At 38.7% G+C, this 14,982-nt stretch overlaps 2 protein-coding genes across 2 annotated transcripts in view; one reads left to right on the top strand and one right to left on the bottom strand.

Annotated features, from left to right (window-relative positions):
* Positions 1-10,235, bottom strand: part of LOC120635094 (UDP-glucosyltransferase 2-like) — a 43,364-nt gene extending 33,129 nt beyond the window's left edge. The window contains exon 1 of the mRNA XM_039906007.1: positions 10,082-10,235. The gene's annotated coding sequence lies outside the window, so the exon portion shown is untranslated. The remainder of the gene's footprint in view (positions 1-10,081) is intronic.
* LOC120635026 lies at positions 1,128-1,766 on the top strand. The gene has a single exon (XM_039905933.1). The coding sequence runs from the start codon at positions 1,128-1,130 to the stop codon at positions 1,764-1,766; it is 639 nt and encodes a 212-aa protein (XP_039761867.1).
* Positions 10,236-14,982: the final 4,747 nt, after the last annotated feature.

Genomic DNA, 14,982 nt, shown 5'->3' with positions numbered 1-14,982 from the left:
TAACGGACGTCATTAATCGCTGCCTCACCCTACGCCACTTTCCCCGACAGTGGAAACAGGCATATGTTAAAATCATCCCGAAATCCAATAAGAGCGACTACACCGAGCTTAACTCTTACAGACCCATTGGCCTTCTGCCCGTCTTTGGCAAGTTGCTGGAGAAACTCTTCATCGGGAGAGTGACGCACGCCGCCGACCGGGCCGGTAAGCTAAGCGACCGGCAATACGGCTTCCGCCCTCAGACCAACTCCACGGCCGCCCTCAGTGACGCCGTTCGCACCATCTGCCAGGCAAAAACCGATCGACTTGTGACAGCCGCGATATCACTTGACATAAAGGCCGCTTTTGACAACGCGTGGTGGCCTGCACTCTTCCATCGACTGCGACTCATCGACTGCCCCAGTAATATATACAGCCTCATTCGCAATTACACTCAGAACAGAATAGTAACACTCGATCACGCTGGCTCCCGGGTCTCTAAAGAGATGACCAAGGGATGCATTCAGGGATCCGCTTGCGGGCCTATCTTATGGAATATCATTCTCGACGAGCTCCTAGAGCTGGACTTGCCCCCTGGCTGTCGCCTACAGGCCTTCGCGGATGATGTTTTGCTGATAGTATCCCGCAGGACCGTAGCGCAACTGCAAGACATCACCAATCAGGCACTGCGGGCGGTCTCGGACTGGGGTCGGGGAGTCAAGCTTACCTTCAGCCCAAATAAGACGCAGGCGATTGGTTTCTGCAGTAAGGCCCGCACAGCACACATCATACTGAACTTGCAAACTATTCCCTTTCAGCATGAGATTAAACTTCTCGGTGTCATTCTGGACGACAAGCTTAATTTCAATAAACACATACACCACATAATTTCAAAAGCTAAGCGCATCTTCAACAAACTATCACTTTACTGCCGATCCACGTGGGGAGCACACCCAGAGAACGTACGCACGCTCTACTTACACGTCGTTCAGCCCATCGTCACGTACGCCGCCGGCGTGTGGGGGCATGTTGTTCGTAAGAAAGGCGTTAAAAGCAGACTCCTCAGCATGCAACGTGGCTTTGCTATTAGAGCCCTCAGAAGCTTTTGAACCGTGTCCACCTCCGCCGCGTTGGCCCTCGCCCGTTTTATGCCACTCGACCTCAAGGTGCGAGAGGTGTGCCTTATCGAGAACACTAGATTTACTGGCGCGACAGAGTATCTCCCAGATGACATAAGTCTTGAAAGACCTACCCCTCCCCACCTTATGCTTCACCCTGCTGAACGTCTTACGTTCCCGGCGCAGTTCCTGGTGAGCCAAGATGAGGTGGAGCGGTACCAATCCGAGCTGCCGACGCATGCAAACCATATATTCACGGATGGCAGTAAGCAAGAAGACGGCACAGTCGGGGCAGCCTTCGTCAGCTACTGCCGGGGACGCATAGTCGCCAACAGGAAGTACAAGCTGCACAATTGCTGTTCGGTTTTCCAGGCCGAGCTCTTTGCCTTACTGCGCGCTTGCTCATGGGCTGCCACACTCTGCGACACCCATACTTATATCTACACAGACTCCCGCTCCGCCATAAAAGCCATCCAGGATCGCAGCAATACACACCCTCTGGTCGCGGACATCCATCGAACAGTGCATGCGAGCTCTGGAACCGTACAATTTGCTTGGGTCCGGAGTCACGTGGGCATAGAAGGTAACGAGGCGGCCGATGCCGCAGCCAAAACGCGGCCGGTCTCCACAAGGCCCCGGCTTACTGTCACTACCCGATATCTTTTGTGAGACATAACATAAGAAAGGAAAATCAAAACACTTGGCAGAGCCGATATGAGAGCGAGGCGCAGGGGCAGCACACTAAGCGACAGCTGCCTACTATCATGGACATTCGCGAGCTCTTCAAGCTCACGGATATCTCGTTCACTCTCACGCAGGCTCTCACTGGACACGCATACAACAAACACTACCTACACCGCTTCCACATCACCACTGACGATAAGTGCCCTTGTGACAACTCCACCAGCCAAACCCTTGACCATCTATTTCGGGAATGTCCCCGCTTCGGAAAACTCCGCCTGGATCATGAGTTCCTTTGCGGGCACCTTGGGGTGTCCCCCTATGAGCTGCGCTCTCTGATGCGAAAAAGATCTGCCTTGCAATCTTACACCGACATGGTAAATTCCATCCTGAGTGACCTCAAGAAATTCAACAATACTTAGTAGATTAAAAATTTTTAGTAATAATTATTATAAGTGTGTAAATTTTATAGTTTTAGTTTATCTATGTGTATAGGAAGAACAGCCTAGCCTCGCAGAAGCAGGGCTGTACTTTTCTTTTTCAAAAATTGTATCTTACGAAACTGTTAATTATAAGCATATAAAATAAGATAATGTAAGAAAACTAAATTAATAAAAAAAAAAAAAAAAAAACCTGGTTAGAGCAATTGTTTGTACGTTATTATATAGACAGTAGACTAAGACCGTATATTTGTGTGGACTGTGCGACTCATTGGTCCTATTAAAGCTCAATTATGCTGATACTTCTTTGGAGCACGATTACTGAGTAGAACTAAGAAGCCTATACAGTAGTGTTGCCCAAATTCAGTCTTGGTCTTGCAGTCTTGTTCTTGCGTTTTTGCAAGACCAAGACCAAGAACAAGACCGCGTATTTTTAGCAAGACCAAGACCAAGACTGACCGTGCAAGACTTGAGCAAGAACAAGACATAGCCTGCAAGACTCTTGCGTCTTGCAGCTAGGACTTAGCGCTATTTCACGGAGTAGTTAGGTGTAACAGTTCGGTGTATAGGTAGGTAGGTACGCTTAGGAATTCTATGAGACGCAAAAAACTATATCAAAGAATATGAAAAACTGGACCTATGCGCATTACGACTAATACCATAAACATAGCGAATAAAAAAATATCTATTAAAATCAAACTGAGTGCATGCATAGTTATGTTTTAACCATCGGCACTTTGATAATGCGGCATCAAAGGTTTTGTACTTACTTCTCAAAGAAATTTGCCGCTTTTCGGAAGTACATGGTTATGATACACGCGCCGGCGGCTTCTTTTGAAATCTAAAACAATCGTTGCCGCCGCGCCGAAATCATAACATTTGACACTATTCATGCAAAATAATTTCGAATTTTAAGAGTACCTACAGGTGTTCCAAAGAATAAATAAGTTTCAGAGTGCTTAGAATGAAAATGAATACATTATACTGATCACGCAAGTAGTATTATGATTAGGATAAAATGGTGAGGATAGGTAGTAATTGTCATAATAATTCATTCTAGTAAGTAATTATAATATTGATTACTTATATGGTTTTAAACTAATTACTTAGGTACTATTATTGTACATTTAGTCATTATATTTCTTAAGTTTTTACAAGAAAAAATAGCAAAAAAGTGTTCGAATATCTCTGAGAGAGATGATGAGAGTAAGTATTTACTAGCTGTGCCCGCGACTTCGTCCACGAGGAATAGTAACTTTGGAGGTATAGTGACGTTCAGGATTTATTTATTTATTTTAAAACTTCTGTCATCAAACATACAAACGAACTCTTCAGCTTTATTCAAATAAATGATAAATCGTAAAACTCTTTTATTAAATTTCTTATAAGTTGAGGGTTCAATCTCTTTCTAGACAGATAAGTATTGTTCTTTAAAATACAGTCAAGTTATTGTAATTAATTTGTTTTTTTACATGTTTTAGCAAATGTAAGCTTATAAATCATAAATGTTTATTAAGAAACAGTTACTTCCATGGAAAACGACATATAGGTCAGTTGATTTTTCGAATTTCTTATCAAATCTTCAGTTATTTATTAATCTGCTTGATCTTTACTATGGCTATGTTAATTCAAGCTCACAATGTTCCAATTCTAATACGTTTTTCTAAGATTTAAAGTAAACTTTAATAAATAGTAATAGACTAATAGGTAATTGCAAGACTTGCAAGACTCTTGCTGCAAGACCAAGACCAAGACCAAGACTGGGAGCGCAAGACCAAGACCAAGACCAAGACCAGGTGTATTGGCGCAAGACCAAGACCAAGACTGGCTAAGTCTCGTCTTGTTCTTGCATTTGGGCAACACTACTATACAGTTTGTCCAAAATGAATGCGCCCGTTTCAATTTCAAAATTCATTTATTTCAAGTAGGCCTAATTAATAAGCACTTTTGAAACGTCAAGTCAGTCTGTTCGTAGTGACTCTACAACCGGTTCTGAAGGCAGATTCCACTGAAAAGAGCCGGCAAGAAACTCAGCAGATTGCTCTTTTCCAACATCATTTTAACAATATATAGAATTTTTCTGTTTTGTGAGAGATGAGAGCGGAGTGGCCTGCTTCCAAGCAGCCTTGTCGTTAAGGAATTCATAAATCGTGTAGTAACCACGATTTATTAAATGTGTTATAATATATTGTTTAAACTTAGGTAAAGGTAGATCTTACCTTCGGTATCATGTTATAAAAGCATATACCCATCCCCACAAAGGATTTCTGTACTTTTCTCAGACGATATGCAGATATAATTAATTTATGTCCGTTTCTAGTTAGTCGACTGTTTATATAGCTTCGCTACTTCGTTATTTGGTGTCAAAGTTAAAGACAAAGTCAACTTTTGATGCGTACATTACATAGAAGTGAGTTGATGGCGATAACTTAATTCGTCAAATTAAAACTAAAGCTACGAGGTTTCCAAACGCACCTAGGTCTAAGAAGAAGCCAGCAACAAACTTAGCCGGATGTTTTTTTTTGTTATCACTTAAAAACTATTAAAAAATCAACCTGGTTAGAGCAATAATTTACGCCCAAGCATTTTTATCGTTGATGTAGTCCTTAATACTATAATAGGACTTTTCTATAAGCTTTCGTTTAACACAGACTTTGATCTTTTTCAGAGACATCTCCAAGATATCAGCTGGTAGTTTATTGTAAATTTGTATACAATTTCCTTTAAATTTATGACTTATTTTACGTAGTCTAGTATATTGCACTGCAATGTGTAATAAATAACAGTGTCCCGGAGTACCTACGTAAGAAGTTGAGGTGGATAGAAAATCGCTGCACTGGTCGTTTGAGAAGCTCCTCAATCGTTTTGACGATGCCCCGACATAAAACTGCCGTCGTTCGCGGCAGTTTCAAATTCAATGCTACTCAGTGTTGGAATGACTTGACCCCATACGTGATATACAAACTGTTCGGCTACTTAAAGAAAAACTCAAAGCAGTTTTTTAGTGCAACAAAAAATGAATAGTTCTTAAATCAATAATTATTAGGCTATTCTGTGAAATATTTTTACTATTTTTCCGTATGCTAATGACATAATATGATTCAAGTTTAATGAAATAAGTCTTTTTATTTACATTCGAAATTAAATTGGTATTTATTTTCAATTGTTAGGATTTAAATTAAACTAGCATTATAATTTCCACTTCTTTGTTATTTTTTTTAATTTAATCTTATTTTTGAACGAGACGATCGGTTGTCATTCTCCGATTAGTTAACGCCGGTAGACGCATAACGGCGGGAACCAATCAAATTGCTTGGATTCTACCTGGACGTTTTGAGTTTTGGCGGGAAATGGGGTTTTCTTCTTGGCGGGTTGGATCGTTCTTTAAAGAGTTATGAAGTGAATTGCGAGGTTGTAAAACGATAAGTTCATATTGTCATAGTTTATAAAGTAAATTAATAAAGTGATATTTGTATGGTATGTTTATTTGCATCTTTTCGTGGCCTCATCGCTATCCTACTAAAGTTATAATAATTCAGAAGTGGGATGACAGCGTTACCTTTTCAACGCGTAAGTACACGCCCAATTATATAATTTTATTAGCTGTTTAATTAATTTATAATAATATTTAGCTACGCGAAATGTTACTAACACAATGGAATAAAAATTTACAATCAAAGGAATAGCTCTACACCATCGGAGGGTTATAGATCGTAGACCCACCATGCTACTCCAATGCAGGTTGGTGGGCTAGTAAGTTTAGTTTAGAGGTTTGTACTTACAACGGACGGCCTTATCACTTTATCTACCAGTGATGCGCTAAGTGCATACTTACTTATAATATCCACACTTGAATGTAAGTATTTACACATTATTTACTTACTAATGAGTAAACCATATTTATCTGTGCTAATAATATGAACAGGAAAGATTTGCCAGTTTGTTTGTTATCGATAAACTCTGAAACGTCATAACCGATGTTATTTCATCCTACTAATATTATAAATGCGAAAGTTTTTATGAATGGATGGATGCATGGATGGATGGATGTTTGTTACTCTTTCACGCAAAAACTACTAAACCAAATTGGCTGAATTTTGGAATGGAGATAGATTATACCCTGGATTAACACGTAGGCTGCTTTATATCCCGGTAAAATGTACAGTTCCCGCAGCAGTTCTAGCACGGGCTAGTTAATTAGAGGACACGTTAATTGTATACCTTGACAAGTTGGGATATAATTAACGTGTCCCCTTGCTAAGGTACGGGAACATGGAATAGGAGAAGTTTACCCCCGTTTATTATTACACATATATTATTTGGATATTATTGTGTTCTAGTGCTCTGAGAGTTAATGTAGCTGTGGGAGAAGATACATTTATTTCTTTCTGAGTCCAAGGCCGTGGGTTCGATTCCCACAACTGGAAAATGTTTGTGTGATGAGCGTGAATGTTTTTCAGTGTCTGGGTGTTTATTTGTATATTCTAAGTATTTATGTATATTATTCATAAAAATATTCATTAGTCATCTTAGTACCCATAACACAAGCTATGCTTACTTTGGGGCTAGGTGGCGATGTGTGTATTGTCGTAGTATATTTATTATTTATTTCCCCGGGGATTTAATTATCTCCTGCCCATACTTTCCGTGCAGTATTCTTGAAAAAAAAACCTTGTATGAAGCTGGTACCTATTCTATGAACACAGATTTCGCCAAGGCATATTATATTGTTAGTTTTTCTTATGTCACTGCTGAAAACGAGTATATGCGTTGGTGTCAAATACACGGTGGTGTGTTTAATGTTTTTTTGGAGTAATTTTTTTTTAGTATATACATCTATATTATACTAGCTGTTGCCCGCGACTTCGTCTGCGTTTGAATTTGTTTTTTGATGTGGCATTAAATTTAGTTGTAGATTTTGAAAACAATTCAAGTATTCAGTATCGCTAAGCCTTAAATGAGGGGCTTGCTGCTGGCTGCTGAGGAGTTCTGCCCTCTATCTCCAACCACAGTTTGGGCAAAATTAAGCAACTCTATAATATATATATTATTTAAATCGGTTATAATTTGTCGGAGTTATGGTGTAAAATCGTCAAACACTCATCCCCTCTACCAAAGGAACCGAGCTTAATGTCGGGATAAAAAGTATCCTATATTACTTCTAACAATTCCAAGAATATGTGTACAAATTATATTTATTTATTTATTTTCAGGAGGATCGGTTAATAAGTTTTTGCGTGAAAGCGTAACAAACAAACTTACATTGACATTTATAATATTAGTAGGATAGGATTTTATATATAAAAAATGTCATGTTGGTTTGTGTACGCTTCAAGATCAGCTGTGTACCAGTGACCGCGCCATCTGCCGAGAGCGGGAAAAACACTCGCTGACAACCGCAACAGTAATGGCGCAGTCACCTGAGAAACCATATTAAAAAAACAACTTATGACCATAGAGAATTTTCTATTCATACCAAGATAAATAGTGCGAGAAGAAAAATAAAGAAATTATGTCAGTGTCAGTCACCGCGTTAACGATGTTTACGTTTAGTTCGGATGTCTTTTTATTGATTAAATGTATTTTTATGCATAATTAAAATTTATTGACAGGCAGTCAGAAACGTTGATAGCCCTGTGGATAGGACTTCGACCTCACATTCGGGGAGCAGAGTTCAAATTCCGTACCTCGTACGTACCTCTTATCTCTGCTAACTTTTCAAGAAAAGAGGTAGGTGCACATAAATAAGATTTAAAAGTATACAAATATATACAATAAATAAAATATATATATATAAATATATTACATATAAAAACAAATAAAATATAAACATACATGAAATTACCCATAATTAATGTAAACTACTAACAATCATATACAACATATATAAATATATAACATATAAAATCCTCAATTTGGATGGATGAATGGATGTGTGTTAGTTACGCAAAAACTACTGAACCAATTTGTCTGAAGTTCCCGCAGGATTCGTGAAAAACAAAAAACCGTACGAAGCCGCGGGCAACAGCAAGTAATTATATCGGAGGGACCGGGTTCGACCACGACGCGCAGTTCTTACAGAGTCAGGTGAGTTTTTCATAAAAACAATTGAATAATCACTTGCTTTAACGGCGAAGGAAAACATCGTTAGGAAACCTGAATGTCTGAGAGTTCGCCATGATGCTCACAAAGATGTAACCTCTAGTAACACATAAGACCTTGACTATAAACTAGACTTGAGAATAAACATTTACACGGAGGTCATAATACAACTGGTAAAAAACATAATAGGTATGTAAGGTTTCGCTCAAATTACTTTATTATGAGCATAATAAAACGCTGTGATGGTCATGTGGTTAGGACTTCGGCTTCACTTTCGGGCTGAGTTCGAATACCTTTAACATTTTTTTATTTTTTTTATTTATTTGGGACAGAAAACAATTACATAAATTCAAAAATTCAAATTCAAAATTTATTTCAAGTAGGCCTAATATAAGCACTTTTGAAACGTCAAGTCTGTTTGTAGTGACTCTACCACCGGTTCGGAAGGCAGATTCTACAGAGAAGAAGCCGGCAAGAAACTCAGCAGTTGCTCTTTTCCAACATCAACAATTTACATTTTAACATTCATTTTTCTATCTTGTGAGAGCTGAAAGCGGAGCCGGTTACTTCCAAGCACCCTTGTCATTAAGAAATTCATCAATTGTATAGTAACCTCGCTGTAATAAATGTGTTTCAACAAATTCCTTAAACTTATGCATTGGCAGGTCCAAAATCACCTTAGGAATCATATTATAAAAGCGTATACTCAATACTCAACAATAGCTCTTAAATTTAACAAAAAGAAAAAAATAGGGTTAATATGTAATCCACATCACTATCAACATAATATAGTAAGGAGCAGTAGGGCGATACGATGTAGATACAAGTAACACTTATTATGACAGATAATATTAATTGTAGGTACCTAAAGTACCTAATCAAAAATTGAAATTAGCTGTCAGCTATTAGCATTAACTTAATGCAAAAAATCTCTCGTGCTACTAAAAAAAATACAAAACAAAAAAAAAAACAACAAAGAATATAGGTAGAGAAAAACCAAATTGATTGATTGATATAAAAGAAAGGAAAGAAAGAGAACACACATTTAAATTAGAAGACTGAATGACTGATCAGAGAAAATAATATTAACAAATATTATTAATTAATATTATAATATTAACAAATATTATTATTATTAATTAATATTGAATAAGTACTCGGCAATAGTACGAATATTTCAATTAGCTTAAAGAGCATTTTAATAGTTCTTTTGTAGTAGCTGCCTTCAGACAGAATGAAGATGTAAATGTTTAATAATATTATAAGTTATGTGCCAATCAAAATATCACTAGATTTAACGGTGAAAGAAAACATCGCGAGGATATCTGCATGCCTGAGAGTTCTCCATCTTCTCAAAGGCGTGTGAAGTCTACAAATCCGCACTTGACTAGCGTAAACTACAGCATAAACCTTTCCCATTCTGAGGGGAACCCCGTGGTTCTGAAAGGGCCCTTCTGTGTTCAAAAAGGAAAAAGATAAATGAAAAGAGGTACTACGAAAGTCCGCAGATATATCTGATGATCCGATGGGATGTCATTCACATTATTATCACCATAACCTAAAGATATCGACTGACCGATTTAAAAGATCGCGCAGTAATACGCACATGTAAAAGTATCCATATTTAAATAGTTTCCCTAACTAAAAGTAGATTAAAAAAGTAATATTCAAAAAAGAAAATTAGTTTATATTTTAATCTTTATTTCATAACAATAGTTATTAGTTCTTAGCATAATGATAAAATAACCGTAAAATACTCACAAACAAAACCGGTAACTTAAAATATTGAAACAGCACAACACTATATAATAAAAAAGCACATCCGAAATTAAATTTTTAAAACTTGTAATAAACTTGCGACGCGAACTTCTAACTCATCGGTTTGAATATCGAACATCGAATACCTACGTGAAGAACTTAGGATGCTATCTGTATCTGCCGTTATACAATAAAAACAAATGTAATTAAATATGAAAATAATGCATTCCATTTTGACCCTTATAAATCAAGCAATAAATGTCAGTATAGAGTAGATCGTTGCGAAATACAGATACATAGTAAACTCGTGAAGAACATACAGCGTATTGAAATTTGAAACATATTACTCATGATATTAGGTTGAGTTTTAATTACAGCTTAGAGATTGATTTCATTGTAGTACGCCTTTTGATGGGATTTTAAAATAGTCTCTATGTTAAAGAAGATTGAGTTTATTTTTGTTTGCGTAGATTTCCATGGTATTATATATCAATCATTTCATTAAATATTACGTAATAACGTATAAGTCGGATCACATAATATACGCGGAAACTATTAAATATACTTTTGCTTCGATTATGGAAGCCATAACAACGGCTTCCATATTTAAATAAGTATTTTGTATCTTTGATGAGCCGCTTAGTTAAAAATAAAATTGAAATGAACTTGAGTTTTTTTTTAATTTATTTACTAAAAGTACAATCTCACCTACTTGCAGAGTAAGAGATGATGCAGTCTAAGATGGTAACTGGCTAACCTGTTAGGGAAACGGCAGTTATAATAAACTCTTAGTTATCCAAAATCGGTTACTACATCGTACCGAAACGCTGAATAGCTTAGCGATACGTCTTTGTCGGTAGGGTGGTAACTAGCCACGGCCGAAGCCTCTGAGATCGGAGAACAATCATCAATATGTATATAAGAGAAGATACCTGTGGGTATGTTCTGTATGGCTGGGCCGATTTCAATGAAACTTTCAGGGAATCTCCGGATTGACCTAGCGAGTAATCCTGTAAAGTTTGGTGACGAGGAGCACTCCTATTTTTGAACTGTCAAATACAGCTTTTATTAAAAATGTAATGATGTAAGTTTATTTTCTAAATAAAATAAAGCAAAATCTAGCGCGGCGAAGCGGGCTGGGTACGCTAGTAAACTATAAATTCCGACATTTCCCCTGCCGGTATTTCCATCAAATTCGGTAACGAGAGACGCTGATTGGTGGACTCCTTAAGAACATCATGGAGTACTCTCAGGCATGCAGGTTTCCTCACGATGTTTTCCTTCACCGTTGAAGCAAGTGATATTTTAATTGCTTAAACGCACTTATACCCGTTTTCACTAAACTTAGGAATTGCTAGTGAAAAAAACGTTAGGCGCCTTCTAAAGTTACGACACCGATTCGGCGGCGCGTAAAGTTTAGGGGACTCGTAAACTGACACTTGACAGATGAAAAATATTCAAGTTTTTTTTTTTAATAAACTTAATGCCGTACGTAAAAGGAAAAATATGATAATACAGACACAAATTGACACAAATGTCTATCCGAAAACCGGAAGCGACCAGTGCAGGACGTGCATTTAACAAACATAATGTCAATGAATTTTTCTCAAAGCTCGGCGATATTCTATTCAAATATAAGTTATCACCTTCCAGAATATGGAACCTGAACGAGACTGGAGTCATGACTGTTTAAAACCGAAGAAGGTTGTAGCTAAAAAAGGCACTAAACAGGTTGGTGCTATAGTTTCTGCTGAGTTACTGTAGAAATAGCAGGAAGCGCTGCAGGAAACACGATTCCACCAATGTTTGTGTTTCCCCGTTAAAAATTTAAAGATTTGTTTTTAAGAGATGGGAAAAATACATGGCTTAGTTTTTCAACATTTAACAATGTCTACTGGAATTTAAACGTTAGTAAAATTATAATGCAGTATTTCATAATTCGGTAACTGTTTTCCTTTATACATAATAATACATATAGATGGAAATAATAATTACAAACTAAAATTAATATTTACAATAAATATAAGCCGTCTAACTGTTCACTTATGGGCATGGTACCCAAAATGCTGGCGCTATTGCCCCTTTGAATTGCTAGACTTAGCCGTTGGGCTAAATAAGCGCCAGCTCTTGGGTCACCAGACGTAAGGATCCATTTTTGTGACACTATGTTCTGAGTCAATTAGAGCTGAAATTAATTCAGGATGGATGATTGCCACTGAATTCCTCACCAGTGGCGTCCATTGGGTTTCCTACCAGGGTATGCATACACCAGCAAAATTGCATAAAACGGCACAAATTTTCCTCCTATTCGAGTTAAATATCAATGTTAGGGTATGCAGTGCTTTCGTGCATGTATGGAGTGCACGCCACTGTTCCTCACATACATGGATCACTTTATCAAGTTCACGAAACCCACTCCAGAAGAACCGGTGTTACTATTATTAGACAATTCGTCACACATAGACATCAACGTAGACGTAGTTGAGAAAGCTAAAGCAATTTTAATAACAATGCTTTCGTTCCCACCTCCCTGCACCCACAGGGCTACAGCCACTGGATGTGGGTGTGGGCTACATAGTACATTTCACCACATAAATATATTTAAGTTTATTTTACACTTTCATATTTAAGTTTATTGTATACATATATACAAACACTCAAATAAACAATTTACACACCATATTTATATACACACATTAAATTCATACTAACTCACATACAACACTTACACAACACAAAGTTAGCGAAACCAGTCCCGGCGAGCGCGGCGACCAGCGCCGCAAAGTACCGCGCGCGACCGTCGCCTGCGCCGCCTTCGGCTAGGCGCTACGGTGCAGTTGCGACCCGCGATCTCTCGCACGCGCGAGACTACGAGTACGATTGCTATCGTACCGATTACCCTCTACTTTGGCCGCTCGTAAAAATAAAGTTGATCGTGGAACGCCCAAGTTTATGTCGTCCAATATTGATGTAATTTAAGAACCGTGTGTAACGACTGTGAAATAGCTGTGTATAAGCTATTGTGTCCTCAATAAATTAAAGACTGGAGTATTTTGTGAGTACGAACATTCTATTTATACCCTGTACCTAAATGGGCATCAATCTCTTTTAAAGTTGAATTAATAAAATAAATATTTTTCTGAAGAGTTATATTTTGTTGTTCTTTTTTAATTTTTTGTTTTGGAAGTGCCAATATTTCTTAGTTATCAAAAAGTGTTTATCTCGAGTTTACTTTTCAGGAAGATTTCTTTGTATCCTAAGTATGTATAGGTAGTGAGATTTATAAGCTAATAGATCTCAATTTTTGTTAACCACTACAAAATGTTAATTAAGATGTAGCTAGTAATGGTTTTTTTTGTTGTTTTTTAAAGTTTATAGCATTGCATAGCAATTAAATACATTTAAGTATAGAGATTATTGTTTTAATTCAAAGAAACCATAAATATACTTTATTTATAGTATCCAAGTGGCACAATTTGCCCCACACATGGAACAACTCGCCCCAAAGTGGGGTTGAATGTTCCTTTCCAAAATTATGCAAAAATATTCCTGTATAAAAAAATATATTGCGAAACTAGCAGAAATCGCTTCACTATTACTTTTAATAACATCAAATTTCAAAATTGAAATCTTATTTTTTTACCAAAATTTCATGTTATTTGAAAGTCGGCTTTAAGCCCCGGCCTCCCCTACAAAACTCACGCACAGTACGAAGAATCAAATATTGAATTGGAGCATTTCCTAGACACGCTAAAACAAAAATTTATGGTAGCTTCAAGTAGGCTTAAACGATATTTAACTTGTACAGTGAGAAAAGAACAAAATAATTTGCTTCAAATAATAATGAAAGACAGTTTTATAGAAAAATTAATGAAACCAAAATATAAAAAAGAATTTGAAAATTCAGGTGAGGGATGTACGTGGAGATGTCGCGCCGGTTCGTACCCATATCCGCAGCAGGTCTCCAAGGTGAAGAGCCTCTAGTCGATAGAATAATGTAGGTAAGGGAAGTCGGCAAATTGGATCCGTAACTTCGGAATAAGGATTGGCTCTGAGGACCGGGGCGTGTCGGGTTTGGACGGGAAGCGGATGCGGCCGGTGCCGGGCCTGGTCGATGCTCGTGCGTCTCTCGGGGCGCGCGGGCGGAATCCGGACCCGCGTTCCGGCCTTCCGCGGATCTTCCTAGCCGTAAGGCCGCGTCGGTTTCGTCTCGTGCGCGATCGGCGCGGTTCTGTACGACCGCCGTTCAACGGTCAGCTCAGAACTGGCACGGACAAGGGGAATCCGACTGTCCCAGTGCTCTGAATGTCAACGTGAAGAGATTCAAGCAAGCGCGGGTAAACGGCGGGAGTAACTATGACTCTCTTAAGGGAGTGAGGTTGCTCACGAGTCGGTCGTGTTTCCGGCGACAGCGGCTACTCGCTGGGGAGACGACGTGGAGCGCGATCGGCTCGTCAACGGGGAAGAGTGGTCTCGGCCACGACGCCCAACTCCTATTCACAGCTTGCTCGTGGCGTCGCTGTGATCGCTAATGTGAGGGGGGGGGACACGCGTCTTTAACAACATGCGACCCTACACTGGCCGTTAAGGTGTCCATCGCCTCGTGGCGCGTGTCCACTATGGTCTGCGCCGCCGGTGTGCCTTTCCTTTTTTGGATCGTACGCCGGTGGCGCAGGACGTAGTCAGGCTTGTCCCTGGGTTATCTACGGAGTGTGCGGCGCCCCCCTACCATCTTTGGGGGCGTAATCCAGGTGAGGTTGGAGCTGAGACGCTGCAACAGTCCTTCAGGGAGGTTTTTTCAGCCGTTTTCACTACTTTTTCCCTCCAAGTCCAATAGCTTCCTTCGGGTGGGACCTTTGCGAATGCTATGGGCGAACCCCTGTGGTAGGGTTTGCGGCCCGCCA

The sequence above is a fragment of the Pararge aegeria genome, chromosome 26 (assembly GCF_905163445.1).
Source record: "Pararge aegeria chromosome 26, ilParAegt1.1, whole genome shotgun sequence".
NCBI lineage: Eukaryota > Metazoa > Arthropoda > Insecta > Lepidoptera > Nymphalidae > Pararge > Pararge aegeria.
This window is presented reverse-complemented; position numbering and strand designations above follow the sequence as displayed.